This window comes from Sinocyclocheilus rhinocerous, unplaced genomic scaffold, assembly GCF_001515625.1.
Source record: "Sinocyclocheilus rhinocerous isolate Xijiao unplaced genomic scaffold, SAMN03320098_v1.1 scaffold605, whole genome shotgun sequence".
NCBI classification, from domain to species: domain Eukaryota; kingdom Metazoa; phylum Chordata; class Actinopteri; order Cypriniformes; family Cyprinidae; genus Sinocyclocheilus; species Sinocyclocheilus rhinocerous.
Window position 1 is genome coordinate 2,289,175 of NW_015661612.1, and position 25,013 is coordinate 2,314,187.

Consider the following 25,013-nt stretch of genomic DNA (forward strand, 5'->3'; position numbering starts at 1 on the left):
TCCCTACACAGTGTTCTTTGCTCCCTACTCACTGAGCAGGGGAAATCTGTTGAAGTTTACTTCACTTCGGAACATTCATTCACGGATTTGCACTGCGCAGCGTCTTCACACACAGACGAAACTTACTAGAGAAGTGTGAATTGTGAAATAATATACCTCTGTAAATAAATACTATTTAAATTTACGTCTTGCACACTTTAATGCCCTTTGTATGGAACATATACGCTCGTTTCGAACTGGAATCATGGCGGAATATCCGGTGATGTCCACTTCGCAGGGCACTTACAGTTGGAATAGAACAAACGTCGCACATGATAAGAGATACATATGAAATGTGCAGAGCAGGGTAGTAATGTTGGCCGTTTCTCAAACGGAAGGCTGCATCCTCCGGAGGTCGCGTTTGCAGGATGCAAATGTCATCAAGCCTGGTTTATTTTAGTTAACCGAGCATTACATTCGCGAGTCATAAGCATTTTACAACAATTTACGCTTAACTAAAAATAATGGTCAAATTTATAACTGTTAATATTCTAAAATAAGATCTTCTTTATGACGTATACAGCCTACAAATGCGACCTCCGGAGGATGCAGCCTTCCGTTTGAGAAACGGCCGTTGTCTCTGGTCGTCTGGTCTTTGTGCGTATATGCGTTCAGGGGGCGTGGCTTTGGACGGCGATTGCAGGGAGGGTGGGACGTTCGCTTTCAGTGCTATCAGGCTAAAGTTAGCATTTTCCAAGATCTCCTACTGGACCTTTAATTTCAACATTTAATAACATGTTATTAAAATCTAAATTTGTAACTGTATTTCATGGACCCAAGCTAACATGAACTAACAGTTGTATTTTTAAACAAAGAATAACTTCTGTAACAAATGTAGCTATTTCTCTATGTTAATATAAGTGCATAAGGTTAACTAATGAGACCTTATTGAAAAGTGTTACCTATTGTTCTTTATAATTCTTTTGCACTTTAATCCATTTGAAACATTTATTGCATTTAAATGTTAATTTTGTTATCAGAAAAAAATTATATAACCTGCTATACTGTATTTTGACAACATTTTTGCAACTTATTTCAATATCATGATAATACCGTATACCGTGATAAAAGCGTAAGCAATTATCTTAACATGAAAATTTGATACCGTCACATGAATCATGAAGTAATGGATGTGCCCGACCTCATAAAGTTAATCTATTACTATGATCTTTCAGAAGAAAGACCAATTTGAGAAGAATATTAAAGAAACAGTTCAGCCAAAAATTTAAATTCTGTCACCATTTATACGTTTACCTGTATCTATTATTTACTTTGACCAGGATATTTACCGGGGCAGTTCCTCTCACTGCACACTTGTGTCTGTGTGTCAGGTCCTTCACACGACGGTCCTTCAAATGAGGGTGGAGGGTTGTTGCAGAGTCTGAGCCTAGTCTGCATCCCTTTGCCACACGTTTCGCTACAAGGGCTCCAAGGCAACCAGGCACCCCAGTTCCCAGCCACTGACAGATAAGAAGCCAGTCAGAGTGATAAAGACAGGTATGTCCATGCATAAGCAGGAAAAGATATGTTCCTCCACTCACCTGGGCATGGCCTTATACTACACATGATGGCTTCCACTGCTTTGCCCTCACAGGCTCTGCCCCCATGCTGGGCAGGAGGATTACTACAAGTCCGCACCCTAGTCCTATTACCCTGACCACAGGTACGAGAGCACTCCTCCCAGGAAGACCACTCAGACCAATTGCCATCCACTATGGGGAGAAAGAGATGAAGAACAGTATAAACATGTCTCTACACTATTTTTTTTTTTTGGTTTAGGAGAACAAAAATGTATTTTTTATATATATTTCTACCACTTTACAATAACTTCATAAGTCTTAACCTTTCTTAACAAGTAAGTTAATTATTCAAGAAATATATATAGCACTACAGTTTAAAAGTTTGGGTTGATAAAGTTATTTTGAAAGAAGTCTTGTATGCTTATACCAGAGCTATGTTTATTTGATAAAAAATACAGTAAAAACAGTAAGACTAAAATATTACTACAAACATTTTTTTACAGGATTTTTTTTTACAGAAGAACAGAAAGTTCAAAAGAACATTATTTGAAATAGAAACCTCCTGTAACATTATAAATGTCTTTGCTGTCACCTTTTATTCAATTTAATGTGTCCTTGCCAAATAAATCTATTTTTCTTGAAAAAAAAATCTTACTGACCCCAAACATTGGAACAGTAATGCATGAATCTGTTTTAACGAATGTTTTAATGACAGTTATTAAAACATGTTAACAATATACTGTATCATCTATTAAATGCACATAAACTATTGTTTAAAATATATTTTAAATATATTAAAGCTGCTTTTAAACAATGTGTATTATGAAAATTGCTATACAAATACATTTTTCACTCATAATTTTTACCCACAAATGCAAGTGAAATGCCCACAATGTAGAGCCCTGCTAAAGCAGCAAAAGGTATGACAAACTAATTTACCTGGGCAAGGTTTGCCTTGACAACTGCGTGTTTCTGTTGCTAAACCTATGCAGTGGCGTCCTCCATTCGCAGGAAATGGGTTATTGCACTGTCTTAGCCTCTTCTGCACTCCCGTACCACAGGAAACACTGCAGGCTCCCCACTCCATCCATTCAGAGAAGCCTCCGTGAACTGCAAAACACAATTCAACCCCCTATTATAATACATCTGATTGCATTCTAATTGTCTAAACATTCGCTAAAAAATGTAAACGTGCAGTTCAGCTTACCTCGCACTGTGAGGGTCACGCGCACTAGCACGGAGCCTAACAAATTTCGGGCCACGCACTCATACTCAGCTGTGTCCTCTTTCTGAGCACTACTGAGCCGCAGAGAACCGTTATTCAGGGTGGTGATGCGCTCGTTACTCAACAGTGGCCGTCCCTGACGGGACCACTCGATGACAGGCACAGGCTCTCCCTCTGCCTGGCAGTTAAGGACCACTGTGGAACCAGTGTCAACCACCGTCTCCACTGGCTCTACAGTGATGCTTGGAGAACCTGTGGAACAGCACTGATGTTATTACAGTAACACAAGCTAGTGCTATTTTATCAGTATTATTATTAAGGTTTTTATTTCCTGTGTAAGTATTCTATGTGACTTCGACTGCAGATGACTAACTTTAAAGGATAATTTTAAGGTTTCATTTTTGGTTTGAACTGTAGACTTACGCTGTAAGGTCAGTGTGACTGTTCTCTCCACCACTCCTGCATCATTTGTGGCCACGCACATGTAATTTCCAGCATCTTCGCTCTACAAAAATTACAAAATGACCCATTAATTATTAATGAATGTTAAAATGGGGGAAATACAAAAAAAATAATAACAATAATATAAAAATAAAGGAATTTAGTATCCAAATTTTGCATCCTGGATTGATGGCAAATATTTTTGTAACCATAATAACTCTCTTGTATTACTATAAAAATCTTGGTATCTTCAAAAGTCTATTAACATAAAATAATACTTTTTTTTTTTGTGGTTGCGAGCGGTTGAGTATTTTTTGGTAAAAATACGCAAGAAATAAATAAACGCATAAAATAATGTAATTTATTATTTAATTTATTAAATAATTATTTAATTATAATTATTATACAAAGCAGAAAAAAATTATGCAGGTAATCGACTTAGGGAGGGACTTTTACCTTTGGTTTGAAATATGATTTGCATTCTAGAGAGTTAAAGGAATAGTTTGTTTTGGAAAAACGTGATGAGTAAATAATCATTTTAATTTTGGGGTAATTCATGCAGAGCAGTTTGTTTTTCAGTTGTGCAGCTGTATCTGTGACTGCAGTGTGCTGTGTTTGTTTACCACTGTGCCGTAGATGGCTAGAGATCCATTGTCAAGTTGACGGATTCGGTTGCTTATCTGCACATTGACGCCCTTTCTGCTCCACTGGATGGTGGGCAGAGGGTCTCCTCGTACCTCACAGTTAAGTATGGCATTCCCTCCCAGGGGCTCAATGCGATTTGAATGAACATCTCCGTCTATTATTGGTGGTTCTGGAAAAAGTGGACAAAAGATTTAGGTTTTTCACAATGGATTTGCTTTCGATTTTACAAGCCATCATTTAACAAAAATGCAGATGTTTACCTTTTACATAGACAAATCCCAGAGATTTGATGGATCCCACGCTGTTCTCAGCCACACAGGAATAAGTGCCCGAGTCATCTTTACTCACACGCTCAATCACCAACTCGCTGTGGCTATTAGCATGATCATACTGGGCTGTGGGTAGAAACAATACTTTCCTGATTTTCTTATAACAGTCTATTGACACATGCAGCTAACTAATAGTGCTGAACTACAGGGGATGCACATTGGGGATATCTGTAGGCTATACCAGGGATGATATTGTTGTTGAATGCCCATGTAATCTTTGGTGGAGGAATGCCGGCGACACCGCAGGTCAACAGGAGGCGCTCTCCCTTGTTGAGAGCCACATCCCCTAGAAGCTCAGTGAAGGCTGGATGTGTGTGGACGGACAGACCAATGGTGTGACTGTCCTGCCCAACTGAGTTGGTTCCGACACACGTGTAACTCCCAGAATCTTCAGGCTACATACACAGAGAGACGCCTCAGAAAACTGTCACAGTATGTACACATTTTGCATACAAGCAAGAATACAAGTTTGAAGATAGGGACTCTGACCTGTGCAGAGTCTATGAGCAGCTCTCCTGTGGGCAGGATTGTGTATTCTCCGGTGGATTCGGTAAGTGCAATGTCATCTTTCTCCCAGGTGATAATGGGCTGTGGGACTCCGTCTGCCACACAGGTGAGCAAAGCTTGGGTGTTCTCCACCACGGACACCTCTGACTCTCCTCCACGGATGGAAGGAGGTACTAAGGTAGAGAGGGAGAGAAAATAAACAAATAAATAAATGGATGGACATTCTACCTATATTATATTGCTTATTATTATTATTATTATTAAAACACATAAATCTAATACTTGTAAACAATTCATAAAAATATATTTTACTAATATTCTGGAAATTATTATATTGCTTATTATTATTATTATTAACTATTCCAGATAGCCAATGCATTAATCAATATTATCAATCAGTTCAAATTATCTCAGTTTTCCAATAAATCACTGTACAGTGAAACCATTTATTCAATTCAATCCATCTATCCTCTTGACTCACTCTGTATAATGAGGCTCATCTCCAGACTGGTGGTTCCAGCCACATTAGCAGCGGTGCAGGTGTATCTGCCTGTGTCTCCAGGTTGGGCAAAGGCGATCTGCAGCGCCCCTGTGCTCAGGACTCGCTGCCGCAACGATTCGCTCAGCGGCTGCCCGTTCTTGTACCATGTGATAGAGGGAGTGGGGAAACCCTCTGAGTGACACTGCAGAGTTACAGATGCATCTAGTGCCACAATGTATGCTTTGATGTCAGATGTTATGACAGGGGGCACTGCAAGAAAAGTGAAATTTATAATATTTGATAGACCAATTCCCACAGACATCTTAACTTCCATCACAGCCAAAGTGTGACTCTCACCTTGCACTCTGAGTTTGGTTTTCCCCAGTGCAGTGCCTGCTGGATTCTGAGCCACACACATGTAGGTTCCAGAATCCTCCACTCTGGCTTTAGAGATCTGCAGTCCGCCATTGGGGAGCACTGTAAAATCGCCTCCTGATGATGAAAGGCATTAAATAATTAAATTAATAATTAAACATTACATTTTGAATAATAATTAAATTACAATTCAAAAGTTTGGTGGTAAGTAAGTTTTTTTAATATAAACTAATTCTTTTACTCAGCAAGGATGCATTAAATTCAAAAGTGATAGTAAAGTTGTTTTTTTTCAAATAAATGCTGTTATTTTGAACTTTCTATTCATCAAATAATCATAAACAAAGTCGCACACACAAATATTAAGCAGCACAACTGTTTTCAACATCAATAATAATAAGTTATTTTTTGTTGTTGTTTTTTGAAAAGGATCATGTGACACTAAATACTGGAGTAATGGCTGAGGAAAATTCAGCTTTTTTATCACAGGAATAAATTACATTTTAAAATATATTAAAATAGAATAGAAATAGAATAGAAATTTATTTTAATAAAAAAAATGCAGCCTTGGTAAGCATAAAAGACTTTTAAAAACATTACAAACAAATCTTATCCCAAACTTTTGAATGTAATGTATGTAATACAATATAACAATATATAATCAAGTAGATTATACATAATAACTATTTACATTAATTAAATATTTATTTAAATAATAAATTATTAAGTCAATTTAGTCAATTAAATGCTACTGTAAAGAGATGGAGAGCTTGCCAATTATCCCCACAGTGGCAGCATTTGTTCTCACCTCTGGTAAAGATGTTGATGCCCTCTTTCTGCCAGGTGACAGTTGGGCGAGGGGAGCCCGTTGCTCTGCAGGGCAGGGTCACATGATTGTTCAAAATCACATCCAGTGTTGAGGGGTGTGACTGTATTACTGGAGGTTCTATAAAATATAAATTATTTTATATTAAAACAGACAATTATTAAATCAAAAAAATGTCCAACTGACAAAAAATGAGAGAGAAATAAATGTGGAGCCGGACATGGGAATCTGTTATATGCAATTTTATTAGCCACAAATAATGTAAGAAAAAATAAACCTTCAGTTGCTGGTCCCCATTGACTTGCATAGTGTTTTTTTCCACACTATGGAAGTTAATGGGGACCAGCAACTGAAGGTGAACTATCCTTTTAAATGGCACTGTTAAAAAGCACGTTTTATTATTTATGTACATCTCATACCATGCACTGTGAGCTGAAAGTGTCGGTGGGCGGTGCCGGCAGCATTCTTAGCTACACAAGAGTAACGGCCTGAGTGACTCAGATCTGCAGCTGTGATCTCAAGAGGACCTAAGAGAAACCAAGGAAACAGAAACGTAACATTCAGATTAACTTCAAACTTCAATTGTTATTTTTTTCTCCACACTGTTAGTACAAAAAGCTCACCTGACGGCAGTATCGTATAGCCCTCTCCATCTTTAGCTAGTCTCAATCCATCTTTGCTCCAGTATAAGACAGGATAAGGCACTCCGGAGGCTGTGCAGCCGATGACCACCGGGGCCAGACTGCTCACCACCAGCTCTGTGGCCTCATCAGCAATAGAAGGAGGAACTGTAGAGGGAAATAAACGTTAGGTATTCTCCTGAAATTCACATACTGATGTCATGGATGTCATATGTGGAAGCAGGGATTCACCATGTACAGTCAGCTGAATGGCTCGGCTCTCCTGGCCTGCCTCATTAGATACAACACACTCGTACAGTGCTGTGTCCTCTACTGTGGGTGCGATGACAACCAGAGAGCCCGACGACAACAGCCTGAGGACAGATTGCCAACTGATTAATTGGATGCAATTGTTAATCTCAAGTGTCTTACTGTGCAATTTTAAGCATCAGGGTCCTACTGTGACCCAAACTAAGAGTAATGCTCATTTAGTTGGCGATACAGTGAGAGGTGATAAGAGGAGAGGGAGGAAACCTGGCTGAACCTGTACATATTCTGGTTCTGGTCAGTGTTAAGGGCTTGAGTGTTTTTGGCCCAGCGAACGGAGGGTTTGGGGATGCCGGTGGCCTCACAGGATAGTGTGGTCTGGACATTCACTGTCACAGTGATGTTAGTGGGACCCTCTGTGATGGAGGGTGGCACTGGAGTAAGAGAGAACATTTGTGTTTACTGTATGTCAGGACAGTTCCAAAGATATTTAATAAACAAGACATTTAAAACAGTGATGCAAACAGTAGCTCAAACAATAGACCATGACACTAGAAATGTCAAGCTCATGGCTTCAGTACTCAGGGAATGCATGAACTTATATACCTAGAATGTAATGCAAGTCGCTTTGGATAAAAGCATATGCCAAGAGCATTAATGCGTAAATTTACATGAAAAGCACTAGACACATTTAAGATTCAGTAAGTTCACTACATATATTTCAAGACTCACCATAAACCTGCAGATCTACTCTCTTACGCTCTGTGCCCGCCTGGTTGGTGGCCATGCAAAGGTAGCGGCCCGTATCGGTCACCTGTGCTGAGAGGATGTGAAGTGAACCATCCTCACCAAACCTGTACCTAAAAATATAGGGCGTTTGTTATTTGCTATGAACAAAACTGAGAGCTGTGAAATGCTCTAAATGATCTGTGCTGCTGAGTGCTGACCTGGAGTTGTTTCCTGCCAGGATGGATCCATGCTTCCTCCAGGTAATGCGTGGAGCGGGTACTCCATTCACGACACATTCCAGAACCACTGGGCAATTGATATGTACTGACACAGTCTGAGGACTGTCCTTTATTGTGGGAGGGACTGCAAAGAAAATGTTTATATTAACATATACACGTTCATACACATAATCCCACAGTATTTTCCTCGCACAGGTGCCTCATTATATGTAGAAATTGCTGGTCACCATTGACACTAAGGTTGAAGTGGCGTCTGGTTTCTCCAGCAACATTGCTGGCCACGCAAGTGTACTGGGCACCATCTCCCAGCTCTGCATTGTTGATCTGCAGGTAACGACCACTGGACAAAACACGCACCCGTGAAGACATCTACAAAAAGCATTGAAAAAGCTATTTAGCTCAATAAACCTGATTTTTAATAAAAGCTTGGTGTCAGTAAGATTTTTTTTTAATTAATTTTAAAATTAATACTTTTATTCAGCAAGGATGTATTAAATTAATCAAAAGAGACAGTACGTATACAGACATTTATAATGTTACAAAAGATTTCCATTTCAAATAAATGCTGTGAACTTTCTATTCATTAAAAAATCCTGAAAATGATGCACACTTTCTACAAAAAATATTAAGCAGCACAACTGTTTTCAACATTGATTGTAATAAGAAATGTTTCTTGAGCAGCAAATCAATATTAGAATGATTTCTGAAGGACATTGTGACACTGAAGACTGGAGTAATGGCTGCTGAAATATTCAGCTTTGCCATCACAGAAAAAAACAGTTTCAATTGTAATATTTCACAATATTAAATGTTCTTCTTTCATCAAACCCAAAAATCTTATCAACCCCAAACTTTTGAAAGGTAGATGTATGTATAATACTTTAAAATAGTAAAGTAAAAGAGTAGAATTTCCCTAATATTAAAACTTGTTCACCTTCAAAAAATATATACAAAAAAGTATTAAAAGACACTTAACCACTTTCAATACTGCTATAAACAGGAAAACCTCTAAAAATTATGTCTACATTCACATTTTACATTTAGCAGATGAGTTTATCTAAATTTACCTACAAATGAGGAACACAGGCAATTTATCATACAGGTGTTTTAATTTCTGCTATATGCATGTGAAACCTCATCTGTCACATCAGGGTTTTGGTAAGTTTTGTAATTCTTACCAGGTTTTAATATTGAATGTTGTTTTAATTGGATACCTTCAGAGGTGCTCCATCTTTAAGCCAGGTGAGGGTTGGAGGTGGAACTGCATCTGATTTACATTCAAGGGTCACCTGTCTGTTTTGCAGTACAGACACATCTTGCACACCTCTGTCACCGGCAATGTTGGGTGGAACTGTTGGAAAAGATTGTTGTTAAAGAGGTCATATGATGCGATTTCAATTTTTCCTTTCTCTTTGGAGTGTTACAAGCTCTTGGTGCATAAAGAAGATCTGTAAAGTTGCAAAGACTAAAGTCTCAAATCCAAAGAGATATTCTTTATAAAAGTTAAGAGTCAGCCACGCCTACATTACTTTGTGGAAAATAATGTGTTTTTTTAACCTTAACCCGCATAAACACATTTCATTACACCAAATACACAAAATAATGTTCTTTTTAGCAGCATCATATGACCCCTTTAACAAATTATGTGAGGTGCCATTTTAGTTAGAAACAACGGAAAACATTTTAACTGTTTTTAAGACCAACCATGTACTCTGACAAGAAACTCTTTATCATCATCTCCAGCAGGGCTGGTGGCCAAACACGTGTATCTTCCAGTGTTCTCCATCTACATGCAAGTCAGCAGAAGAAAGTATAAACATGGGAAATAACATGTTCAAGAAGCACAATGTGATTTAGGAATTTGTAACACTTGTGCCACATTGTGCAACAACTAAGACAAGACAGGAACATGAATGCTACTGCCCATTTTGACACCACATTTTTAGTTCTTACCTGAGCAGAAGCAACTCTGAGCACCTCTCCATCTCTGAGGAGCCGTATACTATCTGTCTGAGGCAGTGGCCGCCCATCCTTCAGCCAGGTCAGTGTGGGTAAAGGTATGCCATCAGCCTTACAGACCAGCTCCAGGATATGATTCACAACCACAGAGACCTCAGCAGGCACACCAGAGCCGTTGATCTGCGGAGGGTCTGAGAGACAGAGATAGATGTCAATGAGTCTGTAACAGAAGGAGTTAAACTAGTCATTTTGTTTTGTTGCACATTCTCTCACCCAATACTTTGAGGCTGAAGTGGCGGCTTGTGTCTCCAGCCTGATTATGTGCAGTACAGGTGTAGCGTCCTGTGTGGTTGACTCTTGCATGTGAAATCTGCAGGGTGCTGTTTTGGTTGAGGAGCGACAGGTGAGCATCTTTAGGCATTGCTGCACCATTCCTCAGCCAAGTAATGGTTGGACTGGGAGTCCCATCGGCAATGCAGATGAATGAAGCTGTGTTTCCCCTCACAACTGTTACTTCTTCTGTACTGCCTGCCCCATCCAAACTGGGAGGAACTGAGAAAAATGGCACAAGAAATTAAATTCTTAATTAATTCTCAATGAATGGATTCTGTACTTCATAACAGTAAAATTTTTTAGATTTTGTTATAAAATGAAGTAAAATTTGTTATTAAAATGAAGGTTATCACTGTAAATGCACCTAAATTTGATCTTTGGAAATACAGACAGGTTAACTCACCATACACCTGTAAATTGTAGTGTCTGATGTCCACTCCAGCTTTGTTGGAGGCCACACAAGTATAGCTACCTCCATCTGAAACCTGTGCACGAGCAATTCTAACACCGAAAATTACAATCAGATGACAAGCATTTAGTATTATGAATCAGCTCTATTCAGGGTGGGATATTAACACCAGCCACCAGAGAAATGCGGGTACTTCTTTGATAAGTACCTCATCCACCAACCATTGTAGTGGACTACAGCTGGACTATGTACTCAATAAGAATAAAAAAAAAAATTACAGAATTTAATCTTTTTGCACTCAGTTGAAGTTTTTGTACTCTGTGAAAGTGTGCAGTTCAGTGTTGTTACTGTAACAAAAGCTATTGCAAATAATGTCAGTTAACTGAAATAAAATACAGACATAAGATGAAAAACTAATTTATAAAACAGAAATGTTGCCTTGGCAACTAACTGAAATAACTATGTTTCAGTTAAAGTACTAAAATGACTAAAACAAATACAATAAATAAATAAATAAATAGAAAGCTAAATAGAAATATAAAAAAAAAATACTAAAAAGCACAACAAAAATTACTAAAATTAAAACTAAAATTAAAATGAGAACTGAAAATATAAAAGTAAAGGTTAATTAAAATTATTAATAAATAATATACTATATAAATAATAAAAAAAAAAAACACTGGTTCAATTTCACATTTGTAGTGAGTTACTTTACATGTTTTAAATAAAAATGGCTTGTAAAATGTAAGCCTTCATCTCAAATGTAAGAAATTTAAGCAAGGTGTGGCTGAGGAGAAAAAAATTGAATTTCCCACCCTGGGATTATCATGTTTAAAATCTGTTAGATCTCTTACCGGAGGACTTGGCCGGCAGACAGCAGTCGTATCTGAGACGACACTGGAAGTGGCAGACCGTTCTTCAGCCAGTTGAGCTGTGGAGGCGGAGAACCACTAGCTACACACTCAATATTAATTGAGCTGTCCAGCACCGCGGTCAGTTCCTTGGCACCAGGCCCGTTTCCCTGGATCAGAGGAGGAACTGGGAACAAGACATACAGCTATCAAATGTCTGGGAAAAGACTATTGTCGTGTAGTGAAAAATATTGTTCCACCTCTTGCTCTTAATAGTGACGAGTCTTGTAAAGACACAACTCACCATAGACATTTAGGTTAAATATTCGGTCTTCCTCTCCGGCCTGATTGGTGGCCACACATGTGTATTTTCCACTGTCGGATGTGTGGACGGCTGTTACAGTCAATGTACTGCCATCAGGGCTGATTCTGTAAAAAAATATGGACTTAGGATGGGCTTATGACTTGTATTGTCTCATTACAGCAAAATACTTAAAAAAGGAGTATGAAGGTTGAGAACACACTGGATAATTTAACAGCATAATGACACAAAAATGTGCTCTCACTCGATGTTCTTTTGGGCAGTTCTGCTAAGTGTCTTTCCATCCTTCAGCCACTGGATCTCAGGGGTTGGATTTCCTTCAGCACGGCAAACCAGCTGGATGCTGTCATTCAGCAGAACACTCATCTCACTAGGTAACTCAGATCCTTTGATGTTCGGTGGGACTGAATAACACACAATACAGATGGTAATTTGGTCTAGCAAAAAAAACAAAACAAAAAAAATCAATATTTAATATTTAATAATGCTTTCTTGTACCTTGTATTGTAAGATGGTAGCTTTTGCGGGCCTTGCCCTCCACATTGGATGCCCAACAGGTGTAAGTGCCACTGTCAGATAACTGTGAGCGGGCAATCTGCAGCTTACTGCCCCCGGACAGGATATGCATTTCCAGAGACTCTGAATTCTCTAGAAAGACAATAAAAACAAGCATAAGTTGATTTGAAAAGAAATGTAAAGGTTAAGAAATCTGTAGATTGTCTATCTCACCAATAACTCTGCCATTCTTCAACCAGGTGAGCGAGGGTGGAGGGATCCCTGTAGCATCACAGGCGAAAGTGACGGGATTACTGATGGTTTCCACCACACGTTCCACTGCTGGACCGTCCAGTCGTGGGGGAACTGCACAAAGATTACAGAGAGACTTAACATGAACAGTAGTAGGCTAAACAAAACCATAATGACAGAAGTTTGGGGTCAGTAAGATTTTTTTTCTTTTATTAGGCAAGAATGCATTAAAATAACAAAAATAACAGTAAATACTTTTATATTATTACAAAATATATTTATTAATATATGAAATATTTATATGTTTATAATATAAATGTTTTGTTTCTCACCATGGATGCTGAGATGGAAATTCTTGTCCACTTGACCTGCTACATTTGTGGCCTTACAGACATACTGGCCTGTATCTGACACCTGACAGAGAGAAAGAGGCATTTATATTTCTTGAAACAAATATTTTTATCTTTATTTTTTAAGTAAATGTAAATGGTGCTTGCACATACAGTACAAAACTCACCACCAAGCTAAAGCTAAGGCAGTTACAGTTGGTGCTTTAGGTGGTTTCTAAGTGGTTGCTAACTGGCTCTAAGTCTCTGTGGGATTTTTTTTCACCCATTTTATCACCAAGCCAAAATCAAACATCCACTTCACCTCATTCAACACCTGCTATTTTTTTCATACACACCTCTGTTTCTCTCAGTTTCAGCATTTGACCATCAGCCAGTATGCGCAGGTTGGCAGTCTCAGTGATGGGACGTCCATTCTTGTACCAGGTAATGATGGGAGGAGGCACTGCATTAGATTCACACTCCAGAGTAACTGATTTGCCCTCCTGAATGTTTAACACCACTGGAAGATCCCCACTGCTGTGTCTGATACTAGGGGGAACTGGGAAATCAGACACCAGTAATTTAAATCAGTGATATCTGAGAAATGTTAAAATATTAAATATTTAGTTTGTCATATTAAGATGAAATGCCTCACTCCACTAAATATTTTTGAACATTTTTGCAGAGATATACTTTACTCCAGGTTTATACCTAGCAAATATTAACACAAACACTGCACACATACACACACACACACACACTAACCATATACTGTAAGATAAATGAGTTTTTGGGCTTCTCCAGCTTGGTTGATGGCCACACAGCTGTATTTCCCACCGTCAGACAACTTTGCTTTCAGGATCTGAAGAGTACGACCACCTAGAGACAGAGAATAACAGTAAGAGGTGGATTAGAGGAAAGGCAATTTATGTGTAATATGTATTCAGGCTACACTACGTAGTCCCTCTATTATGTGTCAGGAAGCATATTTGTGTGTACGTGTACCAGGCATTATGAGTGCATTGGAGCTGGCCTGTACAGGTTTCCTGTCTTTGAACCAGCTGAGGGTGGGAGGCGGGAATCCAGTGGCCTCACAGTTTATAGATATGAAGTTATTCACCACCACTGTCACATTCTCCTCTCTGATGCCCACAATGGAGGGAGAAACTGACAACAAACACAAACAAACATGATGTCACCAATTATTAGTTGAAAAGGTCTTCATAGATGAAAATGTACACCTTAAATGAAATGTAAGTTGTTTTGGACAAAATGAATAATCTATGAAATCTGTGAAATGAATAAATCTAAATGTGAATTAAAAAGCAGCAAAACCTTAGCTGTAAACTGCTAGGAAAAGGGGGTCAATTTGACCTGCATCGCTGAACAGAGCCATGACATAGGTCTTATTCAAAGACAGACTCACCATGCACATGGAGGTTGAAGGACTTCTCTGCTGTTCCTGCTAAGTTCTGAGCCACACACACATAACGTCCTGTATCTGTCACCTGTGCAATCAAAATCTGCAACACACACACAAAATGCAAAAAAAATATATATGTATGTATACACGTGTATGTTTGTGTGTGTGTGTGTGTGTGTGTAAAAATACATATAATAATTTAATAAATTAATTATTTTAAAAAACTGTTGCATCACAGTTGATTTGTCTCTCACCTGCAGTGTCCTGCCACTGGACAGAAGTCTGTGTGTGTTGTCTGGGGTAAGGGGTTTACTGTCTTTGATCCAGCTGATTTTAGGAGTGGGACTCCCATCCACCTGACACTCCAGTAATGTGATCTTGTTAACCAGCACTGTGATCTCATCAGGCAGGTCACCATCAGCTCCGCGAATCGAGGGCGGTACTATCAAAATCCAAGAGCACAAAAAAAAAGACACACATATGTACACATTAGGGGTTGCACCGACTAATCGACTAGTCGACTTCAATGCTCTGCCATGACGCTTTAAGCTTGACGTCGACTAGTCGCTGGTCCTATAGAGGCCGCAGCAGGATAATAAATCTTTGAAAGACTTCCACATTTACACTCCATTTCCAAACAGTTAAAATGACAAAAAAATGCATACTCTGAAAGCACTCCACAAGACATGTGTGATTATATTTCTGGATGCTCGAAATTGAACAGGAGAATGCAGGTTTTAAACAGCTTATTGTACAGGTAAGTTAATCACCGTTCTAATCTAATGCACTGCTGCACTGTAACGCACACACATAGGCTACAGACCGTAGCTCGTACATCACGCACACATCGCGCACACAGAATCATTCAGCGCGGAAATGTATTGTCAACACTGTTGTGATTTCTCAATAAAATAGCTTAGAAACTGAAAAGTTCAAGCATATATTTATAAAAGTTGACTTTAAAAAATCAGAAGTCGTTCAATCCCTAGTAAACATACACAATAGTTTCAGTTGTTGCTGTTGTAATGTTTAGCATTTAAGAAAGAAAGGTTAATACTCAGGTTGGACTCACACAACACTCTAACATCATATTGGATTGAGTCTTCTCCAGCCTCATTTACAGCCACACAAGTGTATCTTCCAGAATCCTCTGCTTGGGCTCGAGGGATCTGGAGGACTCTTCCACCTGTGTAAGAAATAAAGACACAAAAACATATTAAATTCTTATACACTCATACACAACATAGTATCAAAGCATCAATATATTTAACAAATTATTTTACCATGTTATATAATGAAAATGTCACTTTTTAGCCACTCACCAGGTAAGATGAGTACTTTATCATTAGAGGTCAGCAGGTGTCCGTCTTTGTACCAGGTGAGTACGGGAGGTGGGACGGCATTGGTCTCACAGTATAGGGAGATGGGATTATTAAGAATCACATCCTTCACGTCTCCATTATTACCAGGGTCAGAGTCTCCAAAGCCTCTGAAACTAGGGGGAACTAAGACACAGACAGGATTACTATTATAGACAGGGATAAAGCCTGAAGATTACGGTACAAAATCCACAGATAAAAGTTTTACAACAAGCTGAAAATGAGATCCAGACGATAATATATAAAGCAACCACTAGAGGGAGACATGCTCATTAAAGTTGGTGTTTCACAAAAGTCACACGATTCTTCAGAAATCATTCTAATATGCTAATTTGGTGCTAAAAAACATTTCTTATTATTATCAACGTTCAACACAGTTGTGCTACATAATATTTTTGTGGAAACTGTGATAATTTTTTTTTTCAGGACATTTTTTATAACATTATAAATTATTAATCTAATAAGGATTAATCTAATGTGCCAATGCTAAAGAAAAGTATTTAAAAAATTGTACTGACCACAAACTTTTGAATGTTACAGTGTACATATAAATATACTTGGTAGTGTATGCAGACTATTTAATTCTGCATTCTAAACTTGTAAAACCCTGTTCACCTTGTATATTTACATCAAAGTCCTTCTCATCCTCTCCAGCGATGTTGGTGGCTACACAGGTGTAACGACCTGTATCGGACACCTGAGTGTGTTTAATCTGAACAATACGACCATTCGCTGTGATAGTGAGGTGACCGTCTGCTTTCAGGATCTGCAGGGAGAGAGAGAGAGAGAGAGAGAGAGAGAGAGAAACAGAGTAGACTGAAAACCAATATTCCAATAAGAGTTAAAAACAGCATAGTTTTTTTTATATACTATATGTGTTTTTCACCTGGCCGTCCTTGTACCACACCAGTGTAGGTGTTGGAATAGCCTGAGCCTCACACTCCAGTGTAAGGGTGTTGTTAACTTTTATTTTCACCTCTTTAGGAGACAGACTCTCTCCTGGGATGTCATTTTTATTGATAACTGGAGGGACTGCAAGAAAGGAACATACATAAAAAGGTTACAGATAACTGACACACAGAAGTGTTATATTCCTCTACACCAAAAGGTGGCAATGTAGATCGGTTCTTCCACGCACCAAAAACTTTGACCTCATAGTTCTTGAGTGTCTCTCCAGCTTCATTAGTCGCAACACATGTGTATCTCCCAGCATCCTCTTCCTTAGCAGTCAAGATCTGTAAAGTGCGACCACCTGTCACAATATACATTAGTAAGCTGTAAATGTATTTATTTGAAAATAATTATTTATATTAATTATAAAGAAGAAATATGAAGCAGCAATGGGATGAAACAGCATACAATAGTAAACACCCAAATAAAAATATGGTCATTTAATCACAATTTAATCTTGCTTCAAACCCATTATTTTATACCAAAGACCAAGTTAAGGGTTAAGATCTGACCTGGAAGTACCCTAACGTTGCGGCTGGATTCAAAGGGTGTGCCGTCTTTGAGCCAGGTGATGATGGCAGGGGGGTACGACTGGGCTTCACAAACAAGAGAGGTAGGACTATTTAGTGTCACAGTAACCTCCTCAGCCGAACCTTCTGGACCAGAACCAGCAATGGTGGGAGAAACTGGGGACAGAAACATAACTAAATTCACACACAAGACTAGAAAAAGACATTTTCTTTCCTCCTGCCCAAACATACCTAACACATTGAGGTTGAAGTGTCTGCTCCTGTCTCCAGCGCTGTTAGAGGCCAGGCAGCTATACCTGCCAGTGTCGGCCACCTGTGATCCACTAATCTGCAGGAAACGCCCATTTGACATCACCTGCAGCCTTGAGTCACTAGCCAGTGGTTGCCCATCCTTCAACCATGTGATTTCTGGCACTGGATTACCTAGACCACCCAAAAAAATGGTTAACAAGAGGAAAGAGATCAACACAAATCTAGATAAGCAAGGTAGTCTTGTGGTTTGTGCCACTTACCAGTGACCTCACAGGCCAAAATGATGTTCTGTCTCTCCTTCACTTTCACATCCTCCACTGTGCCTTCTTTTACAATGCTGGGCGGCACTGAGGTTGACAGAATAAAGATGAAAAAAGTTTCAAAGTCTAGTGAGATTTAATATATTATAAAGTGACACACTATTATAAATATTAATATGTTTTTGCTCTATTCTGCAAACTGAAAAGAGTTTTAAACAGTCACAGCAGAACCATTGCCTCTTTGATCAACACAGTGGTATTTTGTTCCTGAATGATTTCAAGCCGTGGTGTAGTTACTGGCAATTGTATTTAGGCTTAACTAGCCAGTGGTTGCCCATCCTTCAACCATGTGATTTCTGGCACTGGATTACCTAGACCACCCAAAAAAATGGTTAACAAGAGGAAAGAGATCAACACAAATCTAGATAAGCAAGGTAGTCTTGTGGTTTGTGCCACTTACCAGTGACCTCACAGGCCAAAATGATGTTCTGTCTCTCCTTCACTTTCACATCCTCCACTGTGCCTTCTTTTACAATGCTGGGCGGCACTGAGGTTGACAGAATAAAGATGAAAAAAGTTTCAAAGTCTAGTGAGATTTAATATATTATAAAGTGACACACTATTATAAATATTAATATGTTTTTGCTCTATTCTGCAAACTGAAAAGAGTTTTAAACAGTCACAGCAGAACCATTGCCTCTTTGATCAACACAGTGGTATTTTGTTCCTGAATGATTTCAAGCCGTGGTGTAGTTACTGGCAATTGTATTTAGGCTTAAATTCATAAAAGCTGTGTTCATTTATGAACACAAAACAACTCAATTTTCAAAACTGTCCCATGTATAGAACTGTGTTACCCAGGACGTTTAGGTCGAAGTTCTTTCTCTCCTCTCCTGCAGAATTGGACACGATACAGGTGTATCTCCCAGCATCCTCAATTGCTGCATGCATCAAACGCAGGCCTCGTCCACCTGAGACGATTACAGACATATATCAGACTCACAGGTGGCTGAATGAGAGGAATGATTTCTGCACATTGAGTTACTGTAAAAGGACGCATATACTTCTCTTAGGGAATTACTTAATCAGCAATAAATCAAGAGTGTGAGATTTACTCAGAGGAGAGATGCATCTGCAAAATGAATAAATGAGCAAGCTCAGAGTTTCACTTTGTCTCAGAAAAAAGGCTTCATAAATGTCCCTATTGTTTGGTATGAAATGAGAGACCTCAAGTTGAACAGCTGTTCAAACAGGGCTTAACCTGTCAACACAAGTCAAACGTCCCATTTTCACTCTTTAAACGAATAATTATCACTCCCTTGGAGACAGCTAAGCTGATCACCTGAACAAATACATACCTCTCTTTCCTTTCCTGGTGTCCCTTTCTCTTATAATGAGGAAAGGAGTTTGTGGTCAGACAGAAATGTTATACAATATCTGTGGATGAGCTTTGCTATATTGGCAATAAGGCTAGCAACACTTCTAATCCTCAGTGGATATGTGACAAATAATGTGCCTATCCTTCATATTCTGTTCCTGTTTTCTGTCCAGTGTCATGTCTTGTCTGTGGCATGCATATGGACAGTCTGAGAATAGCTCATCACCGATTCATTTACAGTGTGGTTCAATTTCAGCAGTTACAGTGATGGATGTACTGTATGGATGTACCTCATACTTGAGGATCAGTCTCTATTTACAATGAAAGCTGTTAATGGAGAGTCTTTGCATGTTCAAATACAGGAACATCTGTCTAGATGTTTTTCTTTTCAGTTAGCCACTGATCTGTGGCATTTGGCTGCTTACTGAAGCAATCTTGTTGCACCCATTTGAGTTACTACACCTGGTTAACCTAATCCTTTAACTGGTACTGGGCTCTATACCTAGACTCTGTGGTGTAGACATTTTGGATCAAGACAAATGCATTCACTGAAGAAGAAGTTGACACCTGAGATGACCCGAACAGAGCTAGACGCGCTAATCGGCTGCCCGTCTTTGAGCCAGGTGATGGATGGTAGTGGCATTCCAGAAGCTTCACAAGTGAGAACAACTGGGTTCTTCACAACGACACTCACGTTCTCAGGCACCTGCGTCTGTCCGATGATGGTGGGAGGAACTGAAGAGATGATACACATCAAATGTGAATATATGTGAATGACATAAAAAAATTCCCTATACATACCGAATAAGTAGTATTATGAACAATAGTTACAAAAGAATTAATGTAACAATACAAAATAAATTAATAATTAATAAAATAATTAAAATAAAAAAAATAATAATCATGAATCACTAAAAAGTTTGGAGGACCGGTGGAAAATGCTGAGAATTTTTATGGATAACCTGCTATGCAATTCCATTTGATGATACTGGTGGCTCAGAAAAACTACACATAAAGAAACAAACTTTGACTTTTTTCTCACCATGAACATTGAGATCATATTTCCTGTCAGCCTGTCCTGCCACATTGACAGCGATACAGGTGTATCGTCCGGTGTCGGCCACTTGAGCATCCTGGATGCGTAAAAGTCTGCCCTCGTTAAGTATTTGAGCCCTGCTCAGGGGTCTACCGTCTTTCATCCATGAAATGGCAGGTCTGGGGATGCCGTCTGCCTCACACTGCAGAGTGATATCTCCACCTCGCGTCACTGTCTCCTGATCCTGAGCTGAGGAGCTGATGGAGGGACGAACTGTTTAGAGTAAAGGAAGGGAGATGCACTGTTTAAGAAACTGTATAATTGGTATTATCAGGGGCGTAGATTACGCGGGGGACGCGGGGGACGTGTCCCCCCCACTTTTAATATCACGTAAATTCGTCCCCCGCACTTTTTCGGGCAAGTGTGTTTGCATAGAGGTTTTCAAGAGCCGGTGGGAATAGATATAGATTTAAATTCAAAGAGACAGGATAGTCTGTGCATGATCTGGTTATATTGTAATGTTTTATATATATTTATTTATTTATTTTTTATATATATAGCATTTCTGTCCCCCTCACTTCTGAAATGATGGCTACGCCCCTGGGTATTATTATTACATTTGGGAAGTACATTTTACAAGGTAACTGTAATATATTTATGTCATAATTAGTTCAATATCTTAAAGTTTAGGTTTCAACTTTATTGAAACCAACAGACCATATTTTGGTGGTCTGTTGTGGAGACCTTTGAGTTTCAGTATGTTTAGTGATATCTTTTATCAAATGAAAATGTAAAGTGCTTGTGAAGATTATGCGGAGTATCTTTTATATGGAGAGACAGCAGAAACTGAAATATCTACAATATCTATTTATTGCCCAGTCCTAGTTTGAGTGTTAGTGCCTGTAATGAACCATTTGAGAGAAGTTTTACCGTAAACTTGCAGACTGTATTCTTTCATTGCACTGCCAGCTGTACTGGAGGCCAGACAGGTGTAAGAGAAAGCATCTGCCTTCTCAGCCCTGGAAATCTGCAGCTGACGCCCACCAGAGAGAACACGCACACGAGAGTCTCCCTTTAGCTCTAAGCCTGAGACGCACATAAAATAATTAAAAAACTTAGGGTTAGGTGTTTGTTAAAATACCTTAAGGATCACTAATTATTTGATTAATTATAAGAGTATGAGGTTGAAAATGACAATAAATATTATGAGGATAGTGACGAGGAGGATGGTGATGATGTTAAGTCTCACCATCTTTCTTCCAGGTGAGACTGGGAGGAGGGATCCCACTGGACTCACACACAAGCGTGATGAGGCCGCCCTCAATCACAGTCAGAGGAGACACCTCATCAGATCCACGGATACTGGGAGGAACTGGGGGGAAAACAAATAACAGAGGGAGAAAGAAAAGCAGTTTACATTATAATTTATCTAAAGTTCAGAGTATATTTTCCAATTATATTTTCAATCACTCACCCCACACATTTAGGTTATAGTGCTTCTCAGTTTTTCCTGCCACATTGGTTGCCTCACACGTGTACCTGCCTGTGTCCTGGACCTGAGCACTGTTAATCTGCAAACACAAAACAATTATCAAATCAATATCTTAGGGTTCTTCTTAAATTAGAAGGACAATAATCCAAGATGCCTTTCGCTTGCTATTGTAGCACAGGATGAAGAAACTCATTTTAACCTACAAATAGGCCAAATTCAAACCATTTAAACAAGATTTTTACACCCAAACTGTGTTGCAGGGGTGTTGCAGTTAATTTACAAGGTGTAGTTATGTAGTTCCTATGTTATTCTGGGTGGTTGCTAAGGTGTTGCTAGAGGCCTGCTAGGGCTGTCTGGGTGGTTGACAGGTAGTTGCTTATTGGCCCAGGTCAAAACTTACAGGCAGTTTACAGGCTCATGGATGAACTGTACCTTCAGTAAGCTGCTGTCCTCTGACAGGCTCAGACCTGGTTTTCTATAGAGCGATCGACCGTCTTTCTGCCAGCTCAATGCAGGTGGAGGGATGGCATCACTCTGACAATGCAGCTGAACTAATTGACCCATCAGAACTGTTTGGTTCACCTCCTCACCCATGATGTTGGGTGGCACTGAAGGACACACAAACACACAGATAAAGACTTGCGTTTAAAAGTTTGGGGTCTGTAAGATTTTTAAAAATGTTTTTGAAAGAAGTCTCTTATGCTCTCCAAGGCTGCATTTTTAAAATATAGCAAAAACAGTAATGCTGTGAAATATCATTACAATTTAAAATAACTGTTTTCTATTTTAATACACTTTAAATCGTAATTTATTCCTGTGATGGCAAAGCTGAAGTTTCAGCAGTCATTACTCGAGTCTTCAGTGTCACATGATCCTTCAAAAATCATTCTAATATGCTGATTTGGTGCTCAAGAAACATTTCTTTCTATTATCAATGTTGAAAATAGTTGTGCTAATTAATATTTTTGTGGAAACCATGATACATTTTTTTCAGGATTCTTGGATAAAAATTTCAGAAGAATTTCAAAAGAATCAAGATTTAATCAGGTTTAGAGTGAGTGTGTCTTCTGAGCTCACCGTACACACGTAAGTCATATTCTCGGTGCTGTTCTCCACCTGCATTCACAGCAACACAAGTGTAACGACCTGTGTCACTGACCTGTGCACTAACGAACGATAACACCCTGCCACCTGACAATACCTAGTAAAAGAGGAAATTGAAAACTGATATAGCCTGTTCAAAACTTTTAAGTAAAGTTAAGTGTGAATATATATGGCTATATATACACGACAGCATCCAAAGTCCCACACATACAGACCTGGATGCCATCTGAAAAGCTGGAGACAGGGCTGCCTTCTTTGAGCCAAGTAAGACTGGGCACGGGAACTCCTGAGGCTTCACACTCTAACCTGACTTGGTCATTCACCACTACTGTTATCATTCCTCCTTTACTAGAAACAGAAGGAGGAACTAATGGAGAAAGACAAAGAGCGTTAGATAATCAAAACCAAAAAAGAAGTATTTTTCACATAGCCACTTTTGACTGAAAGGTTGTTTAGTGAAGAAAAACACACTCACCATACACCTGCAGACTGTATGTGAGCTCAGCACTGCCAGCCACATTGATGGCCACACATTTGTAGAGGCCAGCATCTGACACCTGTGCACGGTCAATCTCTAGCACCTGACCTCTGCTCAGAATGTTAACTCCTGCAGCGCTTGTCAATGGACGACCGTCTTTATACCACGTCACAGCTGCAGAAGAAAAGGCATGAGAGAAGAAACTACAACACCTGTACTTTTGTAAACTATTACTAGCCAGTTCGAATTTAATATTGCCCTAAAAAAAAGAGGAAATGTGGTATGACTCACCTGGCAGAGGACTTCCTGTTGCTTTACACTTCAGCTGAATTTGGAAGCCAGCAAGGATAGTCTCATTGAGCGTCTCTCCTGCATACTGGATGCTGGGAGGTTCTATAAAAATACATGTACATAGTTATTTAATGAAATGCATGTTAAGGATATTTAGGTCAATTTTGACAATATATAAATGAAAAGCATAGATTAATAAATAAAAATAAATAAAATACATAAATATAAATAAATTAATAATAAAAAAAAACTCATCACTGTAATAGTCTTTTTTTGTTAAATCAGCATAAATTACCATATAGCAACATAACGTAAACTTGCAATTATACTAGGAATGCACGATATTGGATTTTTGCCGATATCCTGTATTTTTCAGCTCATTCTGGCCAATAGCCGATGCTGATACCGATATATTTCCTTTTGTTTGGAAACAACACCAAGTCTCTGCAGAGATTATAAACAAATTATTTTTATTTTGGGTACGTTTTTAACAAAAACTTACTTGTTATTTTTGTATGTTTTTAACAAAAACTTACTTGTTAGAATTAAATAAACGACAATGAAGTTCTTTTATACTGAAAGCACACTGAAAGCTTTGAAAATAACTATAAATCAACTATACACGGAACTATACACATACACGGAAAAGGAAATGGAAAAACAAATGCGCGATTTGCAATTGCATTTGGATTATGTCTCAATGTATGCGTCCACAAATTGAAAACACAATTTGCAATTCCTTTTAAATATAGTCCGGAATATCATTCCATAGTTTTATATAATCAGAAACACAATCTTAATGTTATTTGTGTATTTTACTTTCATTTTATTACAATTAGGCCAACAGCGCCCCCTAAGTAATTGAAACTCCTTACCGAATGGGCATTAGGAGCCGGGGGAGGCTGCCGCTGCTGCTACTGTACATGCTAGTGACTGCTGACACTATACACAAAGGACGAGTCATTCTGTACTTGCATTCTCAGATTAAATGCGGCAATCCAAAACAGGGAATCTAATCATCATTCAGGAAAAAGTTTTGATTCAAGAATGACCACACTGCTGACGTGATAACACACCCTGAGCACATGTGAGTTATTTGTCCTATCGGCAAGGCATATCGGCATAATTTTTCATATCGGGCTGATGCCGATATTTACATTTATCTGCCGATTCCGATTACGTTACGATAATATTGTGCATCCCTAAATTATACTATAATAATTACAATTTTTTTTTTTTTTTTTTCACA

At 38.7% G+C, this 25,013-nt stretch overlaps 1 protein-coding gene across 1 annotated transcript in view; it reads right to left on the minus strand.

Moving 5' to 3' along the window:
* The window catches only part of LOC107726475 (hemicentin-1-like), a 94,459-nt gene that overhangs the window by 10,268 nt on the left and 59,178 nt on the right, over positions 1–25,013 (minus strand). The window contains exons 37-90 of the mRNA XM_016536070.1: positions 23,765–23,866; positions 23,471–23,647; positions 23,211–23,362; positions 22,969–23,092; positions 22,324–22,499; positions 21,874–21,970; positions 21,649–21,771; positions 21,330–21,485; positions 20,406–20,672; positions 19,931–20,098; positions 18,843–18,956; positions 18,446–18,532; positions 17,705–17,896; positions 17,456–17,629; positions 17,131–17,244; positions 16,879–17,024; positions 16,608–16,758; positions 15,936–16,118; positions 15,686–15,799; positions 14,868–15,055; positions 14,617–14,713; positions 14,196–14,357; positions 13,956–14,069; positions 13,547–13,749; positions 13,194–13,275; positions 12,844–12,975; positions 12,613–12,762; positions 12,359–12,518; positions 12,097–12,221; positions 11,796–11,979; positions 10,936–11,033; positions 10,473–10,751; positions 10,194–10,390; positions 9,945–10,026; positions 9,455–9,591; positions 8,468–8,609; positions 8,220–8,364; positions 8,005–8,132; positions 7,550–7,706; positions 7,258–7,379; positions 7,009–7,173; positions 6,805–6,912; positions 6,368–6,505; positions 5,545–5,679; positions 5,188–5,457; positions 4,689–4,879; positions 4,381–4,594; positions 4,131–4,265; positions 3,849–4,039; positions 3,208–3,289; positions 2,767–3,036; positions 2,499–2,669; positions 1,581–1,751; positions 1,329–1,499 (exon numbers count right to left, since the gene is read on the minus strand). Coding sequence (XP_016391556.1) covers positions 1,329–1,499; positions 1,581–1,751; positions 2,499–2,669; positions 2,767–3,036; positions 3,208–3,289; positions 3,849–4,039; positions 4,131–4,265; positions 4,381–4,594; positions 4,689–4,879; positions 5,188–5,457; positions 5,545–5,679; positions 6,368–6,505; positions 6,805–6,912; positions 7,009–7,173; positions 7,258–7,379; positions 7,550–7,706; positions 8,005–8,132; positions 8,220–8,364; positions 8,468–8,609; positions 9,455–9,591; positions 9,945–10,026; positions 10,194–10,390; positions 10,473–10,751; positions 10,936–11,033; positions 11,796–11,979; positions 12,097–12,221; positions 12,359–12,518; positions 12,613–12,762; positions 12,844–12,975; positions 13,194–13,275; positions 13,547–13,749; positions 13,956–14,069; positions 14,196–14,357; positions 14,617–14,713; positions 14,868–15,055; positions 15,686–15,799; positions 15,936–16,118; positions 16,608–16,758; positions 16,879–17,024; positions 17,131–17,244; positions 17,456–17,629; positions 17,705–17,896; positions 18,446–18,532; positions 18,843–18,956; positions 19,931–20,098; positions 20,406–20,672; positions 21,330–21,485; positions 21,649–21,771; positions 21,874–21,970; positions 22,324–22,499; positions 22,969–23,092; positions 23,211–23,362; positions 23,471–23,647; positions 23,765–23,866 — 8,313 coding nt within the window. The remainder of the gene's footprint in view (positions 1–1,328; positions 1,500–1,580; positions 1,752–2,498; positions 2,670–2,766; positions 3,037–3,207; positions 3,290–3,848; positions 4,040–4,130; positions 4,266–4,380; positions 4,595–4,688; positions 4,880–5,187; positions 5,458–5,544; positions 5,680–6,367; positions 6,506–6,804; positions 6,913–7,008; positions 7,174–7,257; positions 7,380–7,549; positions 7,707–8,004; positions 8,133–8,219; positions 8,365–8,467; positions 8,610–9,454; positions 9,592–9,944; positions 10,027–10,193; positions 10,391–10,472; positions 10,752–10,935; positions 11,034–11,795; positions 11,980–12,096; positions 12,222–12,358; positions 12,519–12,612; positions 12,763–12,843; positions 12,976–13,193; positions 13,276–13,546; positions 13,750–13,955; positions 14,070–14,195; positions 14,358–14,616; positions 14,714–14,867; positions 15,056–15,685; positions 15,800–15,935; positions 16,119–16,607; positions 16,759–16,878; positions 17,025–17,130; positions 17,245–17,455; positions 17,630–17,704; positions 17,897–18,445; positions 18,533–18,842; positions 18,957–19,930; positions 20,099–20,405; positions 20,673–21,329; positions 21,486–21,648; positions 21,772–21,873; positions 21,971–22,323; positions 22,500–22,968; positions 23,093–23,210; positions 23,363–23,470; positions 23,648–23,764; positions 23,867–25,013) is intronic.